Source organism: Callionymus lyra, chromosome 7 (genome assembly GCF_982586985.1).
Source record: "Callionymus lyra chromosome 7, fCalLyr1.hap1.1, whole genome shotgun sequence".
Taxonomy (NCBI): Eukaryota; Metazoa; Chordata; class Actinopteri; order Syngnathiformes; family Callionymidae; genus Callionymus; species Callionymus lyra.
Genome location: NC_141824.1, coordinates 9,837,584 through 9,865,330, shown reverse-complemented (window position 1 = coordinate 9,865,330; position 27,747 = coordinate 9,837,584). Strand labels below are relative to the sequence as shown.

The following is a 27,747-nucleotide window of genomic DNA, read 5'->3' as shown; positions in this document are numbered from 1 at the left end:
ATGTGTCAGCATTAGTTCTGTGAGCACTAGCATGTGTCCGCATTAGTTTTGTTAGAACTTGCAGTGTTAGCACTAGCATGTGTCTGCATTCGTTTTGTTAGAACTTGCAGTGTTAGCACTAGCATGTGTCCGCATTAGTTTTGTTAGAACTAGCAGTGTTAGCACTAGCATGTGTCCGCATTAGTTTTGTTAGAACTTGCAGTGTTAGCACTAGCATGTGTCTGCATTAGTTTTGTAAGAACTTGCAGTGTTAGCACTAGCATGTGTCCGCATTAGTTTTGTTAGAACTTGCAGTGTTAGCACTAGCATGTGTCTGCATTAGTTTTGTTAGAACTTGCAGTGTTAGCACTAGCATGTGTCCGCATTAGTTTTGTTAGAACTTGCAGTGTTAGCACTAGCATGTGTCTGCATTAGTTTTGTAAGAACTTGCAGTGTGAGCACTAGCATGTGTCAGCGTCAGTTTAATTAGCATGTGTCAGTGTTAGTTTTGTTAGCACTAGCATGTGTCAGCAGTAGTTTTGTTAGAGCTAGCAGTGTGAGCCCTAGCATGTGTCGGTAGTAGTTTTATTGGTAAATACAGTCAGTATGTGGCCCCCGGGTTTAGTCTCTTCTCATAAGGTGGGTAGTAATTGACTTGAACAACTCTCAAGAACATTTTGTTCGGCCCCTGATCCAGATTCTTGTTCCCATTTTGGCCCCTTGAGATTGATGCACTGCAGTGGAGCGTCAGGGGCCTCCAGCTGACCCTCGACATGTCATTCTGTCTCCCAATAATCCTCCACAAGTGACTCTGGACAGACTTTTTCACCCTCTGGTTCTCAAACACCACGGAAGATCTAACCGGCTGCTGCTGGCAGGGTTTGACCCGCATGACCCGGCATGGCTTCCTGAGCGCATGCAAGTACCATCGGCCCAGATATCTCACTCTAGTCGTCGCGTGTCAGCGAACACAACACGTGACCTTCTGGATGCAGGAACTTCTTCTCCACGTTTGAAAATATACCACAACATACAGAACCGAGTTGTGAATGTTCCCCCAAAACTTTTGCCACGTTCTCGACCCGTTCTCAAGGTCACTGCAGTGAGATATGAAGTGAAGGCTGGAGATGCATGAACGTTCAGAAGATCTTAGAACTCATGGCTCTTGCTTCACCTATTGAGGTAGATCAGTGCCATGAAAATATTGACTTGTTGAATTCAAATTTTCAAATGTTGAAACTTTTTCAGATTATTTTTTACCTTGAATACATTTATGAAATAATTGGATTTTATAGTTTGTATATTAAAAGTTTGAATTAGTTTAATAAATAGTATATAATATTTCTAAAATAAGTTCTTAAATATATTTTTTAAATATAATAACGTTCTAACTTCAATAGTTTTTAATTCATAGCCTTTTGAATTCAATATCAAAATGTTGGTACAATAGTTCCACCAAAAAATATCCAAATACTACCGATGTTACTTGATTGAACCTTTAGCCAATAGTGTGACACGCAGACAGTCACGTGACCATACCAGAAGCACACGATCAAGTATCTTTTATTTTATTTATTATTCATTTTACCGTCACGTGGAGTTTTAAAATGCTAAAAAAAAAAAAATGTTTAAAATTATAAAATGGATTTTAGAATATTAAACTCTATGTGTAAAATAATATTTAAAATATTGAAATGCTCTATTTAAAATACCCCCCCACACCCTAGGAAAAAAAATAAACCGAAAAAATAATAATAATAATAATAATAATAATAATAAAAATAAACAAACATATAGATTATATTTATATTTATATATTTTCAATATAGAAATCTTTGAATGAAAAAAATAATATTTTCAAAATAAACGATTTTTCTTTTGTTTACTCATAGAGTTTGATATTATAATTACAATAATTTAAAATGTAACCTAGGTGTCTAAATCCAATCATTTTTGAATTCGTAGCCTTAAATTATATATACAATTTGGTAAAATAGCGTCACAAAAAGGAACCAAGGAAACTCTTAGCAAATCACGTGATGACGCTGATCAATGTGTTACCATCAAACCAACATTTTTATATTGAATTTAATAGTCTACAAATTAAATAACATTGATTTACAATATCAAACTCTATGTGTAAATTTTATTTTTTTAATATTGAATTGCTTAAATTAAATTACCCCGCCAAACTAAAATAAAATAATTAAATTAAATGATCCAATAAAAGCAAATTCAACCTTCAAATATAAAATTATTTTAAGTAATTACTTGAAAAAAAAAATCAAAGTTTCAACATTAGAAGAGTCAAATTCAACGAGTGAATATTCTGACGCTGATGCACTGACATGTTTCTGACAAATCCAAACATTTGTCTCCTGAGTCTTGTCTAACGTCACGTGACTCTCTTCCTCCCGACAGTGGCGGCCGATCGCTCGCTGCGCGTGGACTGGAGCGAGTCGAGCTCTCGATCCGATCTCGTGCTTTTGGGCAACACTCGGACGAGTCTGGCTCGCAGGCTGATCCTCACGGCACCTCTGGGTGCACTGGACCTGAGTGAGGTGCAGCCACATGTTCATCTTCTTCATGTTCACTGGGATAACAGACCTCAGACCAGCTCTTTTAGAGGAGCTTGATGAATAATAACTGACTCTAAGTGTGAGAGAGAGAGTGAGATCAGTCACACTTTAAAGACACTTTAACTGAATATATATTCTTACATGTAGGGCTTCGTTGGTGCTTTTTTTGTATTCTATTCCTAGTTTTGAGTGTTTGTCTGAACAGTTTTTCTCAGTTAATGTACGGTGGCCTGGAAGTGAAACGCAAATTTATAAACTCAGTAACAGTAAAATCTTGAAAAACATTTACTCTGAAAGAAATTTTCCATTTTTCCTGGAAATGTTTACAAAATCTAAAACAAATTTGCAAAATCCTCAACAGAATTTTCAAACTCTGAAAAAAACTAAAAAACAATTTACAAATGTCGGAAATAATAAATAAATTCTGAAACCAAATTTTAATGTCCTATTAGAAATGTACAAACTTTTTTAATATCACATTTTTTCTTTAAAAATGTACAAATATTGAATCAAATTTACTAAATCTAAAACATATAGCTTACTATTAAATATAATTATTAATAATATTATTATTAAGTATTATATTATCAGCAAATGATAATACATTTACTTCATATTAACTTAATTATTAATTAAAATTTACTGAAAGAAGTGCACAACTTTGAAAGAATATGACAAACTCGAAAAATTAAAACAAAATAAATTAAAAATAAACGATTAAACTAAATGATGACGATTACCTGAACCAGATTTTAAATTTCCTGATACAATTTTTTAAATTAAAATTAAAATTTGTAAATTACAACATGTCTTTGCAAATATAAGACCATTTTCACAAACTTTTAAAATCCATGTGAAAGTTAAGGAGAAATTTCATTCTTCAAATTTTACTCAGAAATATCTGCAGAAATTTGATACTTGTGAAAATTGTATTGAATTTAATACGAGGACAAACCGAAGGCAAATGTGTTTCCATCACTTGAGTTTAAACTCGACTTCCTTCTCCTAATAGACCTGCTGTGAGATAATATCAACTCAAAAGTCTCACTTCATCTCATCATCTGGTCGACGGCTCAAATAGAAAACGACACTTTCCCGGTGATTCGTCACATGGAGCATAAAATTATTCTCTCTACCTTTTCCGGTGCCGATGATTAGCTCATGAATCAAAGCATCCGAGTCGCTAATACGTGTTTTCAACCCTCGGCTCTTTTTCCATTTTCAACTTTCATCCACGTTAACCAGTCGCTCTGGTGATTATTGGCTGTAATTAACTGTTCGTTTGGGACTTTTTAATGGTGTCTCGGCGGCTTCTGCGACTCGTCTGGTTGTTGCTCGAATATTTGTCTGAGTTCAACTCAAATTTTACTTATTTATTTATTATTATTATTACTTTTTAACGTGAAAATGAAGGCTACACGATATAACAAAAAAATATCGATATCACGATATTGACTCGTGCGATATGCGTATCGAAAACATGTGCGATAATTTATTTTTAATAATATTTTTTATTGTATAAATTAAGCATTTCTTAAATGCACACTTCGACCAATCAGTGTCACGTTCTGTAAGGTTGTCAATTTGTACTTCTATGTCTCGTTGTTGTTTACGTCTCCGTCTGTCTGTGAGATGTGTCAGCTTGTTAGGCTCGGTTGCTATGGTGACGCCTCTTGCCGGCGCTGACTTAGCGCGACTCAGTATATACATGGAAGTAATACTAACTTATGATCTAGTCAAACACTAGTGATCGAGTCACTATTCAACCTCCTTTGCTGAAGCAACATATTGTAAGAACTTTTCATCTCGTCTCAGTTGTTTTCTTATAAGATCGTGAACTTCCAAACAAACCTGTCCATCTTCACCGTATGCTAATGAGCTAAGTTGTTAGCGTCAGGTCATTTATAAGGGGTTATGTGTGCGTGTACAAGGAGGTGGATTTATTATCGATTTGGTGATATCGCGTCGCGCCGGCGGCTCCTCTCTGAGGTCGCTCAGTTTCGTGGGAAACCGATGCAAGTCCCGCGAAACTGAGCGTTATAAGTGATATGGAACCGAAGCGCGGATAAAAACGAAAGGGAAATATCGTATCGTTTCCTTCTCTAAACCACCAGACCTCCCCTACAGTACTCGCTCCTGCGCTCGGCTACATTTTTAAGTGAAAGAAAAAAATATTGCATTAAATAAGGATATCGCAATTCAAGACACCAAATCGTATATCGCACTTATTTCAAATATCGTGCAGCCCTAATGAAAATGTATTTCGACACATAAATTCAACTCAAAAGATAAAAACTCACTTCTGTCGCAAAAGAAAACATAAAAAAAAAATGGTTATAAATTGACTAATTTTTAGTAGTTTACAAGTTTATTTTTGGAGTAAACTTGACTGAAAGGAGCGTCTTGACGTGTCAAGAGTCACAGACTGATGTTACACCAGAGAAAATACCATCTTTTTTTCAAGACAAAACATCTTTTAGACAGTAAAAAAAATAACTGAGGTTAAGGCGCCTTAAATAACGTATTAATGCTCCTGACAATAGTACATCTGACAAATCAAAATGATGATTTGTAAAATGCTGACAAATCTGAATCCCAAACCAATAGACACAGGATTGAGAGGATCTTTATATCCAGCTCTGACTCTCGGCCAAAAATCTCCACCATCTGGTCGTCAACCGGACACGCGTGTGAGAAGCAGATGCTGGTGAAGAATATGTCAATCAAAGGTTTTTTTTATTGTAACTCGCCTCACAGGAGGAATCATGTGGCGAACCATCCGAGATCATTTCATCTGGAGGAAGCCGTTCATTCACTGCATTCATGAGCTGTTAGGAAGCTGCGGCCGCTCGTCTGACATCATCGGCTTCGGAAACGATTGTTCCATAGCGACCGGTTGCCATAGAAATGTTGCCATTGAGGCGGAGACGAGAGGCGGGTGGAGAAGGAGCAGAGAAGAGGTTCGGTGACGTGGCTTCACTTGGTTCTTCTTAAGAGCTCCAGAGACCTCGAGATCCTCGTCGACACATGACAGATGACCTATGAGCTTTTCCTGATTTAGATGTTCTGGTCCAAATAAACTATTGAGTCAGTTTTGAAAAATAGAAATAAAAAATATATTTTTTAACCCATGTTTTGTCTCTCGGTCAATGTGACCATCAGGCCTGGAAACAAATGTGTTTGTGGTATCCCTTGTGTTGTCTCTGGGTCAAGGTGAACGACCTCCGTGGCTTCCAGAAATACATATCGTTCACTTTGATCCAGAGACAACACAAAGGATACCAACAACACATTTGTTTCCAGGCCTTCGGGACACCTTGACCCTGAGACAAAACAAGGGATACCACAAACACATTTGTTTTTTAGGCCGTCCGGTCACCTTGACTCAGCAACAACACAAGGGATACCACAAACACATTTGTTTTCGGGCCTTCAGGGTCACCTTGACCCTGACATTACACAAAGGATACATTTTTTTTTCCAAATAACAAATTAAAGTTTCACTGCACTTTTGTGAAAATGGAAGCGTCTCCAGCCCTGCCGTCATCTACCACACAAGCTTAAAATTTAATATATATATATATATCTCAATACATAATATAAATGATCACAACCAAACGCAACATCCGTCTCCCGTCCATTGCCGTGGGTCCTTAAGATGGGAGTTGAATATATAAATAAACATATTTATGCGAAAATGAAAATGAATAAATTCAAATTATTAAATAGTTCTGCTTTAATAAAAAAAAAAAAAAACTTAGTGCTGTTTAATAAAAATGAAAATAATTAACGTAAAACATATTAAATATTTATGTTTTAATGAGAATGTAAATTAATTATGTCAAAATCATGCATAGTTCTGCTTCAATAAAAAAATAGAATTGTAGAATAGAATAATGTCAAAATATTACATATATATGTTTAAAAAATATAATTAAATAATGTTAAAAAAAAATCAAATTTTTGCAGATATTTCTGATCAAAACAAAAACTGACTTAAAGTAAGATTAATTTTAATTAAAAATAATAAAAAGATACAATACAACTATGTACAGATATTAAATCAATACATCACAAGTGTCTATATTGATACATTAGACACAAGTTAATTCTTCTTTTTAACAATATTTTGACTTTTGATTGATCAGATGAAGAAAACAAGTTCCTTGAGAGTCTGGAAGTGTAAAGATGAGTTTGCAGTGAGTCGTCTCTGTACAAAGATCTTCTAGTGAAACACATCATTCCAGCCACGAGACTCCAGGGAGGAGATAATGATCTCAGAGGCAAAAGGTGAAACTGAAGCAGCTCAGACTTCGACTCTGCTGCGTCTTCACTCTCTGCACCAGCAGCACTGCTGAGTGTGTCTGTGTGTGTGTGTGTGCGTGTGTGTGTGCGTGTGTGTGTGTGTGCGTGTGTGTGTGTGTGTGCATGTGTGTGTGTGTGTGTAAGACACAGAGAAAGTGCTCATTAGGAAAGAACACTAGATGTGTTTGTGCAGGAGAAGCTCTTCCTGTTTGCTCAGTGGGTCAGTAGGATAGAAGTGCCGGCAAAGTGCCGACTCATCAATGTTTTAGCTGCTTTACTCACTTATAAATACTTAAAAACGTTTTTTTTTTTATCATAACAAAAAAATGGTTTCATCTAAGTCAAAGTGAGGTAGATACGCTCACTTTTTATGTATATTTTGAATTAAACATTATTTAATTGTAACAAAAAATACAATAATATATTATGTGTATATTATATACACATATTTTTGTGTGATCGATAATAACTCAAATCCATCCATCCATCCATCCATCCATCCATCCATCCATCCATCCATCCATCCATCCATCCATCCATCCATCCATCCATCCATCCATCCATCCATCCATCCATCCATCCATCCATCCATCCATCCATCCATCCATCCATCCATCCATCCATCCATCCATCCATCTATTCTTTTGTAAAAAATCCTGATCAAAGCTCTCTCTTCATCACCAGCGTGAGTCTGGTTCTGGTCGAGGATTCTGCCTCTTAAAAATATGTTTTTTTCTCTTCTCTTAAAAAGTGGTATTCAAAAAGATCACTTAAGATAACTTTGTCATGATTTGACACTTACTGTACATATTTTCCATCTGTATTGCTTTATTAATAAATTAATAAGCTATTAATTTTCATTCATATTGAATTTCTCGCTGTTCATTTAACTAAAACATAATTTAAAAAAGGAAAAAAGATGATATTAAGAGTCAGATTCGCATCAACATCTGCTAGAAAGCATGAGCCTCTCAGCTGGTCCGGCTCATTTATAAAAATAAAAAAAATAATCCTGATAAATAAATAAATAAACAGCGTATCTTCCATGAGGGTTCATGTCAGGTCTCCTCCAGATTATCATGATCTGTGAGCTCCCTGGCGTCGACACAGGATTATCCTGCCTCCAGGTACGCTCTGATAACATCTTCCCTCTTTTCTCCTCGCCGCTGCCCTCACACGCGTCATGTTGTCGGCTTCGGTTCGTCAGCGAGTGAACTAGACAGGTCAAGGTCGGGCTGATGAGGGACCAGGATGTGGTCTGACCCGGATGTGGTCTGACCCGGATGAGTCAGCGATGTCTCTCCGATGAAAGGAAACATTCAAAATAAGTCAATCATCTACAATGATTGAAAAGTTTGACCCACGTTTCAGACTTAAAGGTGCATTAATACGTCAGAAATCTTCTGCTCATCACATCTTCATGGACCTTCTCCTTAGCCAGATGGTCACATGACCCTCTTTTTCAAAAGGTTCAAACACCTGGTGTTTTCTCTTACTTTGAAACAGTCTTTTTAATTCCATCTCTCCATCTTTCCATGTAGATTTTATAAGACCCAATTTTCTCTTCTTTATCATTTCTTTTATAGCATTTTCTCAACACTGTGTAATACTATGCAGATATGGAATTATATCAGCTTCATCAGAATATGAACTTTTTGAATTATTTTTTTAAATATTTAACTTTTTTATTAATTTAATTAAAATCTTGGTATTTTTAAAGAATAATTATTAATAATTTAATTCAATAATTTATATATTTAAAGGTTGATTTAATGTTTTTATTTGTTTTTTATACATAGTTTGATATTAGTATTCCAATAATTCAAAAATGTTCAAAAGTGTTTTATAAACTCAATATCTTTTATCAATTTAATTCTTAACCTAAAATTGTTTGTATGATTAAATTATTCAATAAAAACTAATGGAATGTTTTAATATAGAAAGTTGGACTCAATTATAATAAATATAATTCAATGCTTTATAAAAAAAAAGGCAACATTTTTAAGATTAAGAATATAAATGTTTCGACAATTAAAATTTTAAATTTAACCATTCAATATTCCGATGGCATTGATATACAGTATTTTTTAATTATCTTTGAAAGACACAAAAAAATAGCTTTCAATATAATGCTTTCTACCTTTTTTGTTGTTTCTTTCAATACAATCGAAAAGCGCTATATAAATAAATATTACTTACTTACTTACTTACAATAACCAACTGACTCATTTTTCGAAAAGTTTATTACGTCTGTTGTTAACCAAAAAGGACGACAATGTAGCAGCCATGCTAGTGTGTGCTAGCATAAGTACGATTTGAATTAGGGGAATCAAACTAACTATTTTCTGAAAACAAGACTAGCTATACTTTAAATGTTGAACCATGTTCACACTTTTGAACAGAACATGAAACCGATAATAAATGCTTATAGTGCTTTTAAAACTAAATCCTCATTAAAAATTCACCATGACTACTTCCTGTTCGATAAAATGTATTCACCCCATGACCTTAAGTACTAAAATATTTTGGCTTCTTGTGTCACGTTAAACACATTTGTTTCTGGCTCCCTCCACTGTTAAATCAGTGTAACTACATTATCGTGAAAACTGAAGTGTCTCCAACCCTGTTGCCACAGTCAACGCGTAAATGTGCGAACAAAATATGTTTTCCTCAACGACTTAAAAAGCATCTCAGTATTTAACCATAATGAAAATGAATGCAACTGCCGTCTCCGATCCACTTCCTCAAACCAGCGACTGGGCGGTCGTCCAGGGGAAGTTGTGACCCGTTAAAATTGTAACTCGAGAGTTGTATTGTGTCTTTAGAGAAAATATTTAAATCAAAGTGTCTTGAAAGGAGGCTAAAAAAATAAGTTGTTTTGGCAACAATCAGGTGAAGGAGAAAGAACTCGTCCCGACATAACCTGTGGCGTTCGTCATGCGGGTCACTTGAGTACAGTACTCTTTGATAGAAGCTCCAAAACAGTCATCAAAGATGCATCGTTAGCCAAGTGTGTTGACCCATATTGAGTAACCACGAGCTAGACTCGGCTCAGCGGGAGGATCTCCATGTTATCGTGCCGGTTTCCCACGAGAGTCTCTGCGCTATGAAGACAGTCAGCAGACAAAGACGGTTTTGACACCTGATACTCTCCAGGGTTTTTTGACTCTACTCTGCAGACAGACTTGATGGAGGGACTCACCGGGACTCCAGGGTCCTTCTTTGACTTCTGTGGTCTAGAGCTTATCTATTTTTTATTGTTTAAAAAGTTGTACAGGATGATTGAGACAGAGTCGAACAAATAAATTACATTGGATTTTTGACATGTTTGCCCCACGGTTGGTTAAATATTTATCCAAATCTGTTCTGATCTGTACAAGATAAACCCTCAGGAACGAAGTTAACATTATTTATACTCAGGTACTAACAGGTTTTGCCTTTCCTGATTTTTGTCCCTACAATTTTTTTTGTGCTTTATAGAACTTAGCAACTTCACTAAACAACAATTTTGTTTTAGTCAGGTAATTAAGACGAGGACCTGGGGTGAAGGTGGGTTATGAACTGACCAAAATGATTATCTACGTTCCAAAAATTTTACTCAGTATTTAAAAAAAAATGTTTAGTTTAACAACTTCTTGAAAAGTGACCCAGGATTTAAATTTAATTAAATTGAGGGAGTAAAAGTTGCACCTTAATCTCACTTTATTCAAATGTAGGTTGAATCAGTGTGTATTTGTAATAGTGCACGTATGGCTGCTGTGAAATTGAGAGAAAAACGTCATTGCAGCAATTCAGTAGTGTAAAAATCGTATTATGTTATGTTATTATTGTCCTTGAGATTTTAGCGTTGACGCAAACTTTAAAGTGGATTCTTATCCAATTACTTAACTTACCGCCACAACAAGAAAGTTCCAAAGTAATGTTTGATTAAATTTGGTGGAGGTTGCGTTTGAGCCTGAGCTGATTGTTGATGTTTTAGATGGTCTTTCCATCACAGAACTGATGTATCACCGCTGCGATTTCTCCATACAGTTTTCTAGAAGAAGTGTGATGTAGTAGTGATGAGTGGACAAAGCTTCATAAAGCTTCATGAACCGGCGTTTTCGAGCTCAGTAGGTGGCGCCCTTAATTAAAAAAATTAAATGAGGTTTTATTGAATTAGAGGATCATAGCTAAAGAGTGCCATCTAGTGGTCTTTGAATAATCAGATACTGTTTCATGAAATATTTACAACGTCATTTGGTTAACGCCAGGTTTTGAAAAAGTCACGGGTTGATGAAGTTCCATGAACCACCCATTTTTAGAGCTCAGTAGGTGGCGCCCTCAGTTTAAAAAAATATGTAAAGTTTTGATACAAAAGCAGTTCAAAACAACAGATAACATAGCAGACAGTGACTCCTAGTGGATGCTGAACAGAACTGCTTCATGAAGCTTCGCTACCACATCTCTAAGGATCAAGTTTCACAAATTAATAATCAAAACCTTTGTTTCTATTTGGTTAATATGTCTCGACTAAGCATGTGACGAACTAAAAAAAAAGGATGGATGTCTTCCAAACTTTATGGCTTTATTGGTGAATCGGCCTCAACCCGTGGTTTAGCCCCCGATGCAAACTTAAGAAAACAGTCCTTTACAGTTTCTAATCATAGTTTTATGTGATTTAATCACGACTCAAGCTAACAAAGCTCCTCGTAAACACCCTTGAGTGTGCGTCGCGGTGTTGTTACGAACACTTTCTCTCAGCAGCAGCTCGTTCATTAGCCGAGAGACTAATTAAAGGAGCCGCTCAGGTTGTCATGTAGCTTTAAAAACCACCGCAGGCGCTCGCGCTTGAAAGCATCGTGGACATCACAACAGAGATCATTGAGTTTGCGTGATTGAATAATCGTCCCGGTAAACACGTTGCTCGGGCTCCGTCAACATCCAGTCGGTAAACGTCGTCTGACTCATCGAAAACACAGATTCACGTGCGGAGCTTCGACGGCCCTGAGATATAAAGCGTGACTTCCAGGTGGTTCCCACCGACTCGTCCTTGGATGAATCTATGTTTTCTCTCGCTCGGCTCCTCCTTGACTTCTCCTTCCGTTCGCAGGTGAATGTTGACGACGCCGCTGAAATGTTACCCAAGTCAAGAAGAGCGCTCACCATTCAAGAGATTGCGGCGCTGGCGCGATCATCTCTGCACGGTCAGTCCAAAGAAAGATAGATACAACCTTATTGATCCCTGAGGAGCGCTCCTCGTAGAACTGGTTCTCATCGCCGCTCTCTTCCAGGTATCTCCCAGGTAGTGAAGGATCATGTGACCAAGCCCACAGCCATGGCTCAGGGCAGGGTGGCCCACCTGATAGAGTGGAAGGGCTGGTGTAAGCCCATCGACACTCCGGCGGCCCTGGAGTCGGACTTCAACTCCTACTCCGACCTCACCGAGGGGGAACAGGAGGCGCGATTCGCTGCTGGTGAGATTTGATCTGCGTTTAGATCCACGCTGAGCTCCACATGAGACGCAGTTGTCGAGCCGCACACACACACACACACACCGGACACACACTCGTAAAACACCAAGTTAACAGTCTTTAACCCAAAGTTTAAGATCAACTAATGTGAACACCCAACACTCCTGACTCACTCACATGTTTCAAATGTTGAAGTTTTTCTCTCCAAGATGCAGTAAGTTACTCATCATGACCATGTTTTGAATTTATTACTTTATAAAGTTGCACTGAAATCTGGGCGAACGAGAGGTTACGAGAGCTGAGTCCATTATGATGCAATAATGGCTTCACTTCTCCTCCGGCCAGCTCTAATCACATCCTGCTTTGTTTATATAACGAGTCCATTGGAGGTGGAGACTGCCAGGATTGATGACACTGGGTGACAAAACCTTAATGTTTGACCAATCACAGCAGAGTGGGTGTGGTTATGGTCAACAAGATTTAATCTCCAGGAAAACAAAGTGTTTTTAGTGGGCGGGGCTTAAGATCATTTTGTGTGTCATGTCAATATTTCTAAATATTAATAAAGTTTTGTAAAAAGAGACACACACTGATGATACAATAGAGTCCAACATCAATTAAAGACACACTTAAATCAACCCATTAGTTGAACTTTAACCTCCAACTCTTCCTCAGTCACACTTTATTATGAAGATAAATGAGGGTGAAAATAGTTTAACATTATTTTTTTTGTCATCAATATCACTTTGACAAAACACTATTTCACTTTATTATTTCACTGAATTAAATACATTAAATACATTTAAAAAATCTGATTAAAGCCATCCATCTTTTTTTTTAATTCACAGTTTATTTTTTACTCAATACAGTATTTAATCAAAAGTTAAACATTCTCTTGTCGGAAGGATAAAATCAAGAAATCAAGTGACTTTATACTTTGCTTTATAACCCAATAATATGACATACAATTAATTAAATACATGTAAATACATCATAATCATTAACCCTATAATATTGTTTTCTTTAATTAAAATATGTATTTAACTCACTTAAATGTATAAAACGAAGTTTATTTTGCAACATGGACTTTTAAGAGCTAAAAAAAATAATTATAATAATAATTGAGAAGAAGATTCGGTGCCGTTTTTTGTTGATGTAAATGAACAAAAGTTGAACTTCGATGATTTCAACTGCAACTGAGAAGTGAAGACGCGAGACTCTTTTATATTTACACTCACCTTCCTCTCTCCTCCCTATACCTACTTTCCACTTCTAGATTTAATTTCCCTCTCATTCACACCATCACACTTTTTTTTTTTTAATCTCCTGTTCTCCGAGTCTTCGCTCCCTCTCCTCGTTCTTCCACTCGGTCCCTGCAATGCAGACTCTCAAGGTTAATTTGGAGGTTCTGATCCTGGCGAGTGCAGCCGTGACTGAGCGTTTTCCTTTTGTCGTCTTTTTTTATTTACAGTTACTTTTTTAGTTGATTCTGTTGGTGTGGTTTTTCTCTCCCTATCGTTGAAGTCATTGTTTTCTGACCAAAGTAAACAAAGTATTAGAATGTTTTTGCTGACTCTGCATTTTTCTCACGTGACCTGTCCTCCTGGTGATGTCACCGTGAGTGATGTCACCGTGAGTGATGTCACCGTGAGTGATGTCACCGTGAGTGATGTCACTGCGATTTATGTCACCGTGAGTGATGTCACTGCGATTTATGTCACCGTGAGTGATGTCACTGTGATGTATGTCACTGTGGGTGAGTGGACAGTGGATTTAACATTGTGCAGTCGAAGTGAGTCTGAGCTAGAATGCTGAGGAGGAGAACAAATAATGGACAACTGCAGGTTTTTCAACTGACCTCAGTAGAAGACACACATGCACACACAGAGACACACACGTTGTGTCGTTGTGTGTGTTAGGTCATCTTGGATTTTCATGATTTATTAATGTTTTACTTAAAAGAAAATCAACTAATTTAGACTATAAAAAAAATTCCTAACCATTGTGTTATCTCAAGGTCGAAGTGACCCGGTGGCCCAAAAACAAATGTGTTTGAAATATCCCTCGTCCGTCTTGACCCAGAGACAACACAAGGAATACTACAAACACATTTGTTTTTTGGCCTTTGGGTCACCTTGACCCAGAGATGACACAAGGGATACCACAAACACGCTTGTTTTCGGGCCTTCAGGTCACCTTGACCTGTGCTGTGTCTCAAATCGCATACTAATCTTAGTATGCTAGAAGTTAGTATGCATCAGTTTAGTATGCATACTAACTAGTACGCAAATTCTCCGCAGATAGTATGTCTCAAATCAAACCCTGAAGCTACACACTAACCGGAAATCACATGACAGCTTCTTCTTCTACTTCTATTTAACGATGTTTCAACCAGCTGTTGGAACGCTATCGACACCTGCTGGCAGCACGTATTGCAACTTTGGAAAAAGAAATAAAGAAAAAATATGAGAATCTAAATAATCGCGAGATATTTAAGCTGGTATCAGCAGCGAAGACGTGTTTATCCTCCTACTGCTGCTGAAAATACACATTTAAGTATATGCATATATATGCATTTATATATGACGTAACTTCCGTTTAAAACGTCACTAAAATGGCGGCTGTTTAGTATGGTTAGTGTCCATCGAACCATGCTAGTTTTGTGGGCGTGTTAGTACGCCAATTTAGTATGCATGGCGCACTAAATTTCGCATACTAGGAATTGAGACACACTAACATACTAAAAATACTAACTTTTAGTACGCTAGTATGCGATTTGAGTCACAGCACCAGAGATGACAGAAGGGATACCAAAACACATTTGTTTTCAGGCCTTCGGGTCACCTTGATCCAGAGAAGACACAAGAAATACCACAAACACATTTTTTTGCGGGCCTTCAGGTCACCATTACCCAGAGACGACAGAAGTGATACCACAAACACGCTTGTTTTCCAGCCTTCGGGTCACCTTGACCCTGGGATAGGTGGGTTAAGACTATTTATGTCCTCTCTGAGGCTTTTTACATTCAATTTGAATTCTTAGTGTTTATAAACCACAAAAGTGAAGTTTAATTGCTTTTTAATACATTAATTTAGATTTTCTGTTGTTTTTATTTTACTTTTTTGTCCAATTTTTTAAAAATTGGTTCAGTTAAATTATTTAAATTTCATTCTAGACTAATGGTCCCTAACCGGTTCTAGTCCAGGATAAATTTCAAACCGGACCGCACGCAAAGAAAATAATGATTTATATAGTTTGTTCTATTGATTATTACCGTCTGAAATGTGTTTTATTTTGAAAAAAAGATGGTATTCTTCAGGTTAAAGACACTTGTTTCAGTCAAGTTTACTAAGAAAAAAACCCCCTGTAAACTAGTGAAAATGAGTAACTTTATGATTTATTTGTCGACTGTTTTGATCTGAAGGACGATCCGTGAATAGAATGCTGACATCACCACAGATCTGGATATTCTCGTAATGTTTTGTACCTTAATGTGTAGTTTTTACTTTTCACCTCATCAATTTTCTTTTTAAATAGATTTTTCAATTTTATTTTCTAAGTCAATAGTTTAGACTCGAGCATCACTCATAATAGAAACAATAGACTGGATCTAAATCCAGTGTGTTCTTGACCTGCTTTAGTCTCGAGGTATAAGATACATTTTCATCTCTCGCATAAATGTTAATCTATCAGTGCTATTAAAAGAAACCACCCGAGTCGCTGGGGTCCGTCCTCTGGGCGACAAGAATAATAATTGTCTCAGAATCTTAAGGTATTGTTGGTATTAAACTGGGACGACCGATAACAGATTCATCAAAGGTTGTCGTTTAGTTCTTATTTGGGACACGTTTTGTCGGCGATGTAGGTCAGTGACACGAGTCGTCTTCTCTCCCGGCCGCGAGTCCTTCTTTAAAGAAGACGGACTAAAGAGCGCTCGTCGGAGAGAGTGTGTTTGTGTCGAGGCGGAAGATGAATGAGATCATCGATCTCTCGCTCTCGTCGGGGAGACGACGCTGAATACTGAGCGTCGACCGGAGAAAAGGGAGGGATTCTTAAGGGATGAGCCTGAACGATTGCACTCAGAAATTCAAGGGGATTGTGGGAATGGGGACGATCAGGTGAGTCGATGGAGAGAAGTTTTGCCTCCTGAATGTACAATTTTCCTTCTCATTATCCGGTCTGATCCAGCAAAAACTGGATTCGTTCAAAACATTAGTCCCTGTTTGATGACTCGTCGTCTCACCTGAAGTAGCTACTAACCAGTGAGACGAGGTGACGACAATTACAGCTGATTTTGACAGGAAGTCTTGAAGTCAAATAGGAATTCTGACATTTCATTTTTGTTTCGTATGAATGTAAGTTTTTGCGCTTTTTGGTTCTGGTCCGATCCCTGGCAACTGACCTTGACTTACATTCCAGAAAAAGAGCGTATTTGATGAACGTTTTAGCTATTTGTCCTTCGTGTATCGCTCTTAAAATGTTGGAAATGTAGTCTTTAGAACCAACTATGACGATGATATTAAGTAAGTAATCTCAGACCAGGGTCACATAGCGCTTTAACAATCCAAAACAATTAAACAGTTAAAATACATACTTAAAAAGGTCAAGACAACATAGAGACAAACACAGCAACAACAAGAAAGTTAAGTAACAGCACAAATAAAAATGTCTTCAGATGTTTCTTGAAGGAGTCAGTAGATCATCAAACACAGAGATGGTTCCAAAGCTTAGGAGCAACAGTCTGGAAGGATTTCTCTCCTCTGGTCCAGAAGCGTGTTCAGGAACCATCAGTAGATTCTGATCCACAGACCTCAGAGCCCGAGCTGGGGTGTAAGGCTGGATCAGAATCTACTGATGGAAGGTCTGACCATGAATAGATCTGAAAGTAAGAACCTGAATTTTAAAGTTGATCCTGAAAGAAACTGGCAGCCAGTGCAGAGTTTTAAGGATCGGGGGAAATGTGAGTTCTTCTACTAGAGCGGTATCAGAATTCTCGCTGTAGAGTTTTGTATGAACTGCAGGCGAGATCCTTCTTGTTTAGACATGAAAATAAACTGGTACAATAAGTATAAGTGAAAACTGAAACTGCTATTCTAATAAAATCGAACACATATTTGTAAACTGAGGGCGCCGCCTACTGACCTGAAAAAAAATACTAGACCCTGTTTCATGAATCTTCATTAGCCCATCACTAGTATTTGTCTGATTTCAAGTGTTAACTTTTCTTTTTCAAATGATTTTGCAAAGATGTTTCCTCACAAAAGTCCTTTATCTTAATCAGCTCTTTAAGTAATTGAACTGCCAACGATTTGAGCAAACAGTTCTGTCAGTGCGAGAGACAAACCAGGAATCTGTGCCAGAACTCATCATTATTTCAAGTTTCTTCCCCTCGACTGTAACCTCGACTGTAGCGTCCGTCGGCTCTCAGTGAACGATCGTCCGACTCACTCGAGCGGCCGAGGCTCGTCCTGCATCACAATGCTGACCAACACTGACAGCCATCTTAAGTGCGCCTGCCAAACGACCTGCTGAACATCCACTTCAAGTCTCAGCACTTTTTTTTTTCTCCGGGACTTCCAGCGAGTGAATCTGTAAACCAAAGCGTTCTGTATGCTGACGATGTGTCGCTGTCGTCGGCAGGTGTGGCCGAGCAGTTTGCCATCGCCGAGGCCAAACTGAGGGCCTGGTCGTCCGTGGACGGAGACGAGTCCAACGACGACTCTTACGACGAGGACTTCCTGCCCGCCAACGAGCCCGCCACGCAGAGCACAGGTAACGCAAGTACTACACAACAATTCAAACCTTGTTTAAACACTTGTTTTCCCAGCTTCTCCCGCTGTCCCAGTGCCCTACTTTTCATCCTCCTCCTGACATTCTTCCTTCCTCTGCGTAATTTGATATCCTCCTGCATGTTTAATATCGTTTCCTTTGCGGCAGAGACGGCGTCTGCTCGAGAGGGTGTGTGTGTGAGTTATAAATACACACAGAGTGTGTTGGACCGTGGCCGGTGTGTGTGTGTGTGTTTCCCTGAGCTTTCATCTTGATTACATCCAGGAGGTGCCGCACTGTCAAGTAACACAAGTTCATATTTGGCTCCTTCACTTTTGTAAAAGAGTTATTCAGGGAATCCTATTTATGTCATCGTCACCCCGATTACACAAGCGTAACATTATGACCACCTGCCTAATTCTGCTCGGCCTCCTCGCTGCCAGAACGGAGGCTCTTGTGGTGCAAGGGGAGGACAGGTGGCGTCGAAGTCTTGGATGAGTCTTGGAAGCTACATCTAACCGTGGTGTGACATCACCCGGGGATGATGTCACACCACTCTTCAAAGAGTGACTCACACTTTCATGGGTCTGTGCGCCAGAAACTTGGATTCCAAGATTATTTTAGGGGTTTTCGGGTCATTCTATGACATCAGTGACGTTTACACTTTGTCATTTGTTTCAAAATTATTCAAGATAATGCATTAAAAAAATACATTATTAATATTAACCTAAACCACCCCATAACAAACAAGATGAAAAATGTCTTCATTTTAGTTATATTTCCTTAATTTATTTGAATAGAAATGTTTTCTTTTAAACAGAACTAACTCTATTTGATATTTAAAATTAAATAAATATTATTGTAAGTAAGTAAGTAAGTAATATTTATTTATATAGCGCTTTTCCAGACCAGGGTCACAAAGCGCTTAAACAATCAAAACAATACTCAAAAAAGTATATACTTTAAAGATCAAGATAAAACTGAGAACAACACAGGAGTTCCAGAAAATCAAGGAAAAGCCTGAACAAATAGAAACGTCTTAAGATGTTTCTTAAAGGAGTCAGTAGATCATCAAGCGCAAAGAGAGAGGAAGATCGTTCCAAAGGTTAGGAGCAACAGCCTGAAAAGATTTCTCTCCTCTGGTCCTGAGCCGTGTGCGAGGAACCATAAGTAGATTCTGATCCACAGACCTCAGAGCCCGAGCTGGGGTGTAAGGCTGGATCAGATCAGTGATGTAAGGATTGGAGATTTAGAAAGTAAAAAAGTGTTTTGGGGTGGTAGATTTCAGCTCAAAATGACTGCAGCTAGTGTTGTTATTGACAAGGTTGGCTAGCAAGTATTCACCTGATTAAGATCACTTGATACGAAAAAGAAAAAGAAACAGAAGAACCAAAATACATAAATAAAAAACTTTTCTCTATCTGTTACGTGGTTTGGGGTGGTAAATTTCCATCTTGAAATTACCGTAGCTAGCACTTCTATTGACCAACCAAGCCAGCAAGTAGCAACCAACTTTAAAATGTTCTTCACTTGACATTCAATCAAAAAAAGAAGATAATAATAACAAACTTTTCTCTCAAAAATGTAACTTGTTACGTGGTGGTAAGTTGAAGAGTCTAAATGACTGTAGTTGGCATTTTATTGACTCGCTAGGTTAGCAATTAAGAACATTTTTTAAATGTTCTTCACCTTGACATCAAATTTGAGAAGAAAAATTAATGAACAATAACTTTTCCCAAAACATGTTTTGGGCTAGGAAGGTTCAGTGTATCTGTCAATAAAAAAAAAAGCAAATCAATCATGTCGTAATGGTTTTGAATTGATTGCTATACGATATGTCACTTAAAAAAAATACAGTCTCTTTTCAAAAGACAGGAGCAGTGTGACCAATGCTAAGGTTTAACGATCGGTGAAATGTGAGTTCTTCTACTAGAGCGCCTCATAACTCTAGCTGCAGAGTTTAGTATTAACTGCAGGCGAGACAGATCCTTCTTGTTTAGACACCAAAATAAACTGTTACAATAAGTACTGGTGAAAACTGAAACTGCTGTTCTAATAAAATAGAACACAAAATTGTTAACTGAGGGTGCGACCTACTGACCTAAAAAAAATAGATGACCTTGTTTCATGAAGCTTCATCAATTCAATTCAATTCAATTTTATTTAAAGTGTCTTATCATAACAAAGTTATCTCAAGACACTATACAGTTGAAATAAGACTATAGTTGATTAAGGAAAAATAGATCCCAGCAATTCAACAAAGAGCAGGAAGCGAAACACTGTACAGTGAGCTATGGCGAGGAAAACTTCCTTTTAGAAGGCAGAAACCTCGAGCGGAACCAGACTCATTGTTGACGGCCTGCCGCTTTGACCGGCTGGGAGGAAGGATATTGGGGTAGACAGATGGATAAGGAGAGGAGTGAGGGAAATTATAGTGAGAAAAAAGGAGGAGAGTGTAGGAGAGTCCATGGAGGTGCTGGAGAGAACTCGGGATCTGATGCATTTATTACAGTTTTAATTTAATTTTCTTACATAATTAATACACATATATCCAACTTACCTACAGAAAAAAGCACATCAACAAAAAACAATTAAATGTTTAAAATTACACTTGTAATACTGATGATGTTACACTTTTGTCTTTTACGATGCATCTGGTTTTATTCCCCCGTTAAAAAAAAGGTAGAACATTTTTATTCGAAATTGTCCATTTACTCTCTGTTTCCTACAGACTCAGTGATGGATCATTTACCTTCAGATATTTTAGGGACTCTGTGTTCTTTTAAACTTTTCAGATTTACCGTCGTAGCTCTCGAGCAGCATGAGAAGTTTAACCCTAATACATCAAAAAAACCTTTTGTAAAAATGACTAGAAAGTGTTCAAAAACAAGCTGTTCGTCCTCCACAGACGTGCCGTCGTACCCTCCGTACCTGAAGGATCTGATCCAGAGTCACCTTTGCCAGCACCTGAGAGGGCCGACCGTCGAGGTCGCCGGAGGACGAGGAGAAGCGGAGGGCAGCGGCGAACCCTCTCCCAGCGCGGGGTCGCCCGACACCACGTGCTCAAGCCTGTGCAGCCTGGACGAGCAACACCCGCTGCTGCTGGGCGGTCACCGCGGCAACAACTCCCACAGCAACGCCGCCGAACTGGCCGCCAAGATCCTGTCGGCGCTGCAGGGCGGCGAGGAGCTGCTGCTGGCGAGGCTTCAGCGGGCCATGCAGAGCTCCGGCGGCGGCGGCGGCGGCGGCGGCGGCGGCGACTTCCAGTCGCTCGGGCGACCACGAGGCATCAGACCCAGCGGAGGTCAGGACTCGCCGTGCTACTCCCTGTCTTACTCCGAGACGTACCTGTCTCCGGGGGAGGAGGACGACTCCCCCTGCAAGGACTACGAGAACGGCGTGTGCCGGGCGGAGGACGCCGAGTACCCGCCGGACTACGACCCGCACCGGCGGGTGTCCGACGTGGCCTCCTCCGGGGTGGTGTCTCTGGACGAAGACGAGGAAGACGAGGACGAAGAAACTGTGGTGGAGCCAAACAACCGTTGAGAACTTGTGGCGCATGTTTTTTTTGTTTTTTTTTCGGTTTCTCGGAATCATCCATCCTTGCCTTACTCGCTGCATTTCAAACCCCCACGACAAACGAAGTCATCTTCGAGGCGTCCAAACAATCTTTTCTACTTTTGTGGAAACAGAAGCAAGTTTTCGGTGAAGAAGCCTTTGGTACGACACGCCCGTAAACTCCTGACGCCGCCTCCACACACAAGAGAGAAACTGAAAATGTATTTTTGCATGTGTTTGACGGGCTGATCCGAGCACGGTTTGTATCCTCAGCTCTTCTGTATAACCCCCCAACCCAACCCCACCCCGACCCTCCCGACCCTCCCGCCCACCACCACCGTTTTCCCGGCGTTCCGGGGCAGGTTTGCACCGCATCCTGGGACCTGCCCTCCCCTTAACCCCCTCTCTTCTCCTTTTGCAAGATACAAACTAGCATCCCTCGGGGCATGGCTTGCTGAGAATGCCCGACTATTTAACCCTGTCACTCCCAATTATGAGCAAATGCTGGAATGTCTTGAGTGACGGGTGATATTATGTATTTTAAAAATCGACCCAGAAAAAAAAAAGGGAGATGCTTTGATCGTACTAGTTTTCTATCCCTCCGACATGTCGTTGTTAAACCATTCATACGGGATCTGTTGGGGTGACTTTCCTGGGACTCTTGGAAGACCAGCGAGTGAATGTCTGGACAGAAAAAAAACAAACAACAAACATTATTTCTGTGAAGTTGCATCGAAGAATTTCTATATTTTTGTATATGCGTCGTCTTGCTTTAATCTCTTTGCCTATGCGGCGTGCCAGTGTATGTGGTTTTTTGCACGAAGCTAACGTGGCTGTAGATTTTCTCCTTTTTCTCTTCGTTATCACTGTGTGATATCGTCAACCGGGAAAAAAAAACAACAAATGTGAACAAAAACGTTGAAGATACTGTTTGTCTATGGAAGTAAATCAGTGCCGTCGGAATATTGAATGGTTGAATTTCGAATTTTCATTTTATTGAAATGATTTTTTAAGCATTTGATTACTTTTTTAAATATATAAATTCAACATTTTCTGTATTAAAAGGTCTAACTTGTATTTATTAAAATTATTTTGTTGAATAATGTGTATATTTAAAGGTTAAAAGCATTTTTAAGTAATTGAAGTAAAATGATTTTTTTACACATAGAGTTTGATATTTTAATTCCAATAATTCTAAAATACATCTTCTAAATAAAATATTTTTTCATTCTTAGCCTTTTGAATTCAATATAAAAATGTGCCAACAAACAATACCAAAATAGCACCGAGCTAGTTATCTTGGTATGAATTCAAAAGTTAAAGCAAGTGACTCAGTGCTCGATTGGATTAGTCTGGTAAGATTGCACTAATATACCATCGTTTTTATATTGAATTTAAAAGGTTATGAATTAAAAAATATTAAAATTAGAGGAAAAATGGAATTATTGGACTTAGAATATAAAACATGATGTGTAAATTTATTTTTATATATTGAATTTATATTGTAATTGAACCTTTCAATAAAGAATCAATTCAACTAATTAATTCAATATACTAATAAAATGCTTAAAAACGACATTTCAATTAAAACCACTCAATATTCTGACGCGATTGATCCACTTCCATAAAAAAAAGAGCTTTTTTTCCTCCTTTTTAAAACTTTGTAAATTCTTTCTCTCCACTCAGAACGATTGTTTTACTTCTTTTCTAAGATGTTTTTTGCTAAAGGGCATGTTGGGGAAACTCTTATTTCGGTGGCGATGCGAGTTCTCTCAGAGGGACTGTCATTCATACAACTCAGGAAACCCCATGAGACCAGAGCGTCGGTTCATCATCACAACTCACCCGTGTGTTGTCAGAGAGTGTGTACGGTTATTTTTCTACAAGCAGCACACACTTCAACGTCATTTTTGAAGATTTTATTGTCGTTTTTAAAAAAAAAAGCTTTGAGTCTGTGGTTCATCATGAAGATGTCAGTGAGCTCCTCCAGCTCGCACCGTTCATCCATTCATCGTCAAAAAAAAAAGCAGCAATTCCCTTTAAAACTGTCGTAGCAGAGCTCTTGTCAGAGGCCGAACTCTTCCTGGTGCTGAGATCAGTTAACACACAAACGTCTGCTCAAGACTGCGGGATTCTGAGAGCGAGAACTCAGGGGGAAACACTTGAAGCTGTGCCTTTCATTCGTCCCGAGTTGTTTTCGTCGTCGTCGTTGTTCAGCTGACGTCGTCCAGGTTTTACTCCACGGAAAAAAAGACGCTCCGACAATTCTCTGGTTGTGACTGCAGGATTCCCTGTCTGGCTGGTTGACGACTCGTGCTCCAGCCATACTATGGAAGTAAATGTGCCAAACAGACTGAATATTAATTTCTAACTTTTTACAGCGTCAAAATTGTTCTTTGAATTTGAAAAAGTACTATTTTTTTGGGCTATATTATAATATATATATTGAATTTTAAATGCATGAATACATCCAGAAAATAAATAAAATATTAAGTGTGAACAATTCAATGACAGAAATTAAACCTAAAATGAAATTCAGTGTAAAAAAAATTCAGTGAAAGAAATTTGGTTCAAACTAAATTCAGCGTTAATGTACGGGAAAACCAAAGAGAAGCTACCATGTGTGATGCTACTTCCATGAGTACGTTTAATTTGAGTTCGTAACATTTAATATTAAATATTACTCAAAATATTGCATGTAAAATTCCTCTCACCTAACATCGAATTTAATTTTTTTTAACATTGAATTTAACAGAAATTGTTCACACATTGAATTCATCCAAGAAAATCGACAACCGTGTTTGAAATGTAAGAGTTTTTTAAATCAAGATTTTGATGCTGTAAAAATTCAGTGTCTTGAAATGATGGCACACATTTTCTTCCATATGATACACTAATCTCACGATACATTTAACTCACATTGTTATAACACAATATATTTCAATACACTTGAACACTGAATTTTCTTGCGATTTTTTTTTTCTTTGAATTAATAGATCTGAAGCCAAAATATGTCCAAACATCAGCTTTAAAATTTGCTGGAAGAGAATCCTCTCGTCCTCAGTATTACATTATTCCTTTAACTGCGTACTGCATAACGGCTACTGCCATCTAGTGGCCGGAAGTTCAGGCAACATAAAAATGAACAAATGCAGTAAATCTTTACATGTTAATTGGATATAAAACATTGAATTATTTAATAGATCCCTCATTGAATTGAACCTTCAACAACGAAATCTTGTCGGAGAAACGACACGATCGTGATTCTCCGGAGTCATGAGAACATGTTCAACCCTCAGAAAATGTTGGAATTCAACGTCGCTGACGGATGATGTCTCCCTGCTTCCTTCCATCTCTCCGTCCTTTTCCCCTCCACCCCCTCAAACGTCTCTTTCTCGTCCTCCCACCCGCCACTTATCCCCGCCGGAGGGACGATTACATAACCAGAAGGACATTCAAGTTCTACCTTCGCCGACAGGCAATTAGCCCTCGATTATAAAACTGCTTGATGAACAGCAGATGTGTATCTCCGTCTTTTTTCATCCACCTTGTGATTCCTCTTATGTCACGTCTGGAAGTGATCGAGTTCTGCTGTCTTTATCGTCAGTTGAACAGAAAAGTTTTCAAAAATGGGAGATCGTTTTAAGATGAGGTAGAAGCTACAAATTGAAGCTAGTTTTTTTTAACCACAAAGTTTTCTAGTAGACCATCTGAGAAACAAACTCCAAATTGTCCACAAAAAAACGACACCACAATAAACCAATGAACCACTAATTTAACAGAAAATTGTTAAAGCATTTGAACATGGAACTACAGAAGTTATTTTTGTCTTAAAATGTTTATTTTTTTAGATATATATATTTTGATTTAGATGTTTGGTGACAGTAACATCACCCATGTGACCACCAAACTGCTTGAAGACTATATGTAGACGACAGTTGCATTCATTTCCATAAAGTTACTGAGAAGACTATTTGAATCTCCCAGGAAGATACAATTTGGCAGTGGTTCAAAATATATATTTGAGTTTATTATTATTATTTATTTAACATTCACTTTTATTTAAATTCAATTAAATTAAAAAATATTATTTGTATTTATTTCCTTCAATTTTAGATCAAAACATTTTGTATGATCGATTCTATTTAGTGTTCTTTATTTTTTTCAGTAACGCAATTACACAGTTCGAACATTAGGGGGAGCCGGAAACAAACATGTTCAATCCCACGTAGGGCTGCTTTAGGTACATTTAGCAAACAATCCTGTTGCGAAAAATGGGTTACATGTTCTTTAAAACGTTGTTTATGATTATGAATCTGTTCACACGTACATCAATTCCTGCAGTTACAACCAGAGTTAACCAAAAAATTCGACCCCCCCCATTTTTCCCAGCAGCCCCTGGAGGAGCGGAGAGGTTGCACATGGGCACAGCGGCAGCATACAAGGAGGCAGACGCTCCTCAGTGAATGTATCATCACATTCATCCCACTCCGTCCACACACCTCCCTCTGATGCCGCATTTTTACCTTCCCCTCCTTTTCAATTCTTTGAGACTTTGTTTCCTCCTTTTGGCTGAATGTAATTAATGGAATATCGCCACCTCGGAACTGAAAATAATCTTCGTTTGCTGCATCGGGTCTGATTTCAAACTTAATAAAAAATATTGTTATCGTTCTTTGCAACAAGAGGACGGCGTGATTCTTTCTCCATTAAACACTGGAGCGACACGATAACGCTTCCATTAGCTCACCTCGCGGCGACACTGCGGGCCGTGAAGAGCGCCGCCATTAATCCCGCCGCTGACACGATGACATCATCATTACGAGGTTATTACAGGAGCAGAGACAGTTACAGATGCACCTCGTCGGTGATTCCACAGCAGTGGGGGTTTTGTTTTTTTCATCTGGTGACATCATCGTCGCTCAGGGAGGTTTCGAGAGAGAAGCGAAAAGATTTCTCAGAGTTACAGATTCGATTCTCACACAGAATAACACACACTAGAGATGTTCGGTAGATTTTTTTTAAATCTTCACGTCTTTCTTGCACGACTATTACCATCAGTTGCTCAAAGTATTTTCATCCCACAACTTTTTTTTAGCACCGGTTTAATGTTGGCTTTATTTTCACAGACTGACCTTCATATAAAACTACCTTACATGGAGTTTGTGTTTCACTCTTTTTCACTATTTTATAGGTTTATTTTGTTGAATAAACTTGACTAAAACGAGCGACTAAAGTTACTTAAAATACAATCCTTTCAAAAACCAGTTAGAATCAATTGAACAAAAACGATATACATTTATTTTTTCTGGTCTTGGTAACTGTCCCTGGACAAGGTGAAGCACAAGATTGTTTATTTGTCTAAACAAAAACAAACCTAGGTATGGGAGACCCAATATACCTAAACATGCACCATCTTTTGTCCAACTTACTTAAAAGAAAAAGCCCAAAAAATTATTAAAAAACTGAACTATCAGAGACACAAATACAGTTTATAACAAAATCACATACATACATATGTTGTCGGTCCGTCTCCTTTATAGAGTATTGGTTTATTATGTCAGGCCAGGACTAATAATTAAAACAATTCAAGTTTATTTACAAGATAGGTCTCTTCACTTAATTCTTTTAAGAAAAGATTTATGCTTTAAATCACAATCGCTAAACTGTCAGGCATGAAACAGAGAAACCAAACACAAACCAGACGGAGGCAAAAGAGCTCAGAAAGAAAGACAAAATATGGCAAGAATGTCACTCAGTACGGAGGAGAAATAAACCTGCAATAAACTAAAATTCTCAGGCTATAAATAAAACTTTACAACAAAAATTGCTGCAAAGCGGAGGAAGACAGAAGCTTTCACCAAAACTAGTCCATCAAAAACAAACAAAAGGATGATAACTTGAACTACAACCAAAAGTCATTCACTTAAACACAGGTGTCAAACCGCTCCAGAAAAGGGCCGAGACGGTGCAGGTTTTAGAACCAACCATATAGTTGAACCAATCAGGTGTCTGGATACAGTAATCAATTGATTGTTTCTTGTTTAAGCCGACACCTGATTCGTTAACTCCTGTGTGCTTGACTGGTTGGAACAAAAACCTG

General features: G+C 38.2%; 1 protein-coding gene across 3 annotated transcripts in view; it reads left to right on the top strand.

The window, feature by feature from the left end:
• fam131ab (family with sequence similarity 131 member Ab) overlaps positions 1-23,454 on the top strand; it is a 26,758-nt gene extending 3,304 nt beyond the window's left edge. For 2 of the 3 annotated variants that reach the window (XM_087796101.1, XM_087796102.1), the window contains exons 2-5: positions 11,956-12,049; positions 12,137-12,319; positions 17,958-18,089; positions 20,995-23,454. In XM_087796101.1, the coding sequence (XP_087652227.1) occupies positions 11,980-12,049; positions 12,137-12,319; positions 17,958-18,089; positions 20,995-21,632 (1,023 nt within the window). In that variant the 5' untranslated portion in view covers positions 11,956-11,979 and the 3' untranslated portion in view covers positions 21,633-23,454. Of the gene's footprint in view, positions 1-2,443; positions 2,541-11,955; positions 12,050-12,136; positions 12,320-17,957; positions 18,090-20,994 lie in introns of those variants that run through there. The other variant, XM_087796103.1, reaches the window with a different exon arrangement.
• Positions 23,455-27,747: the final 4,293 nt, after the last annotated feature.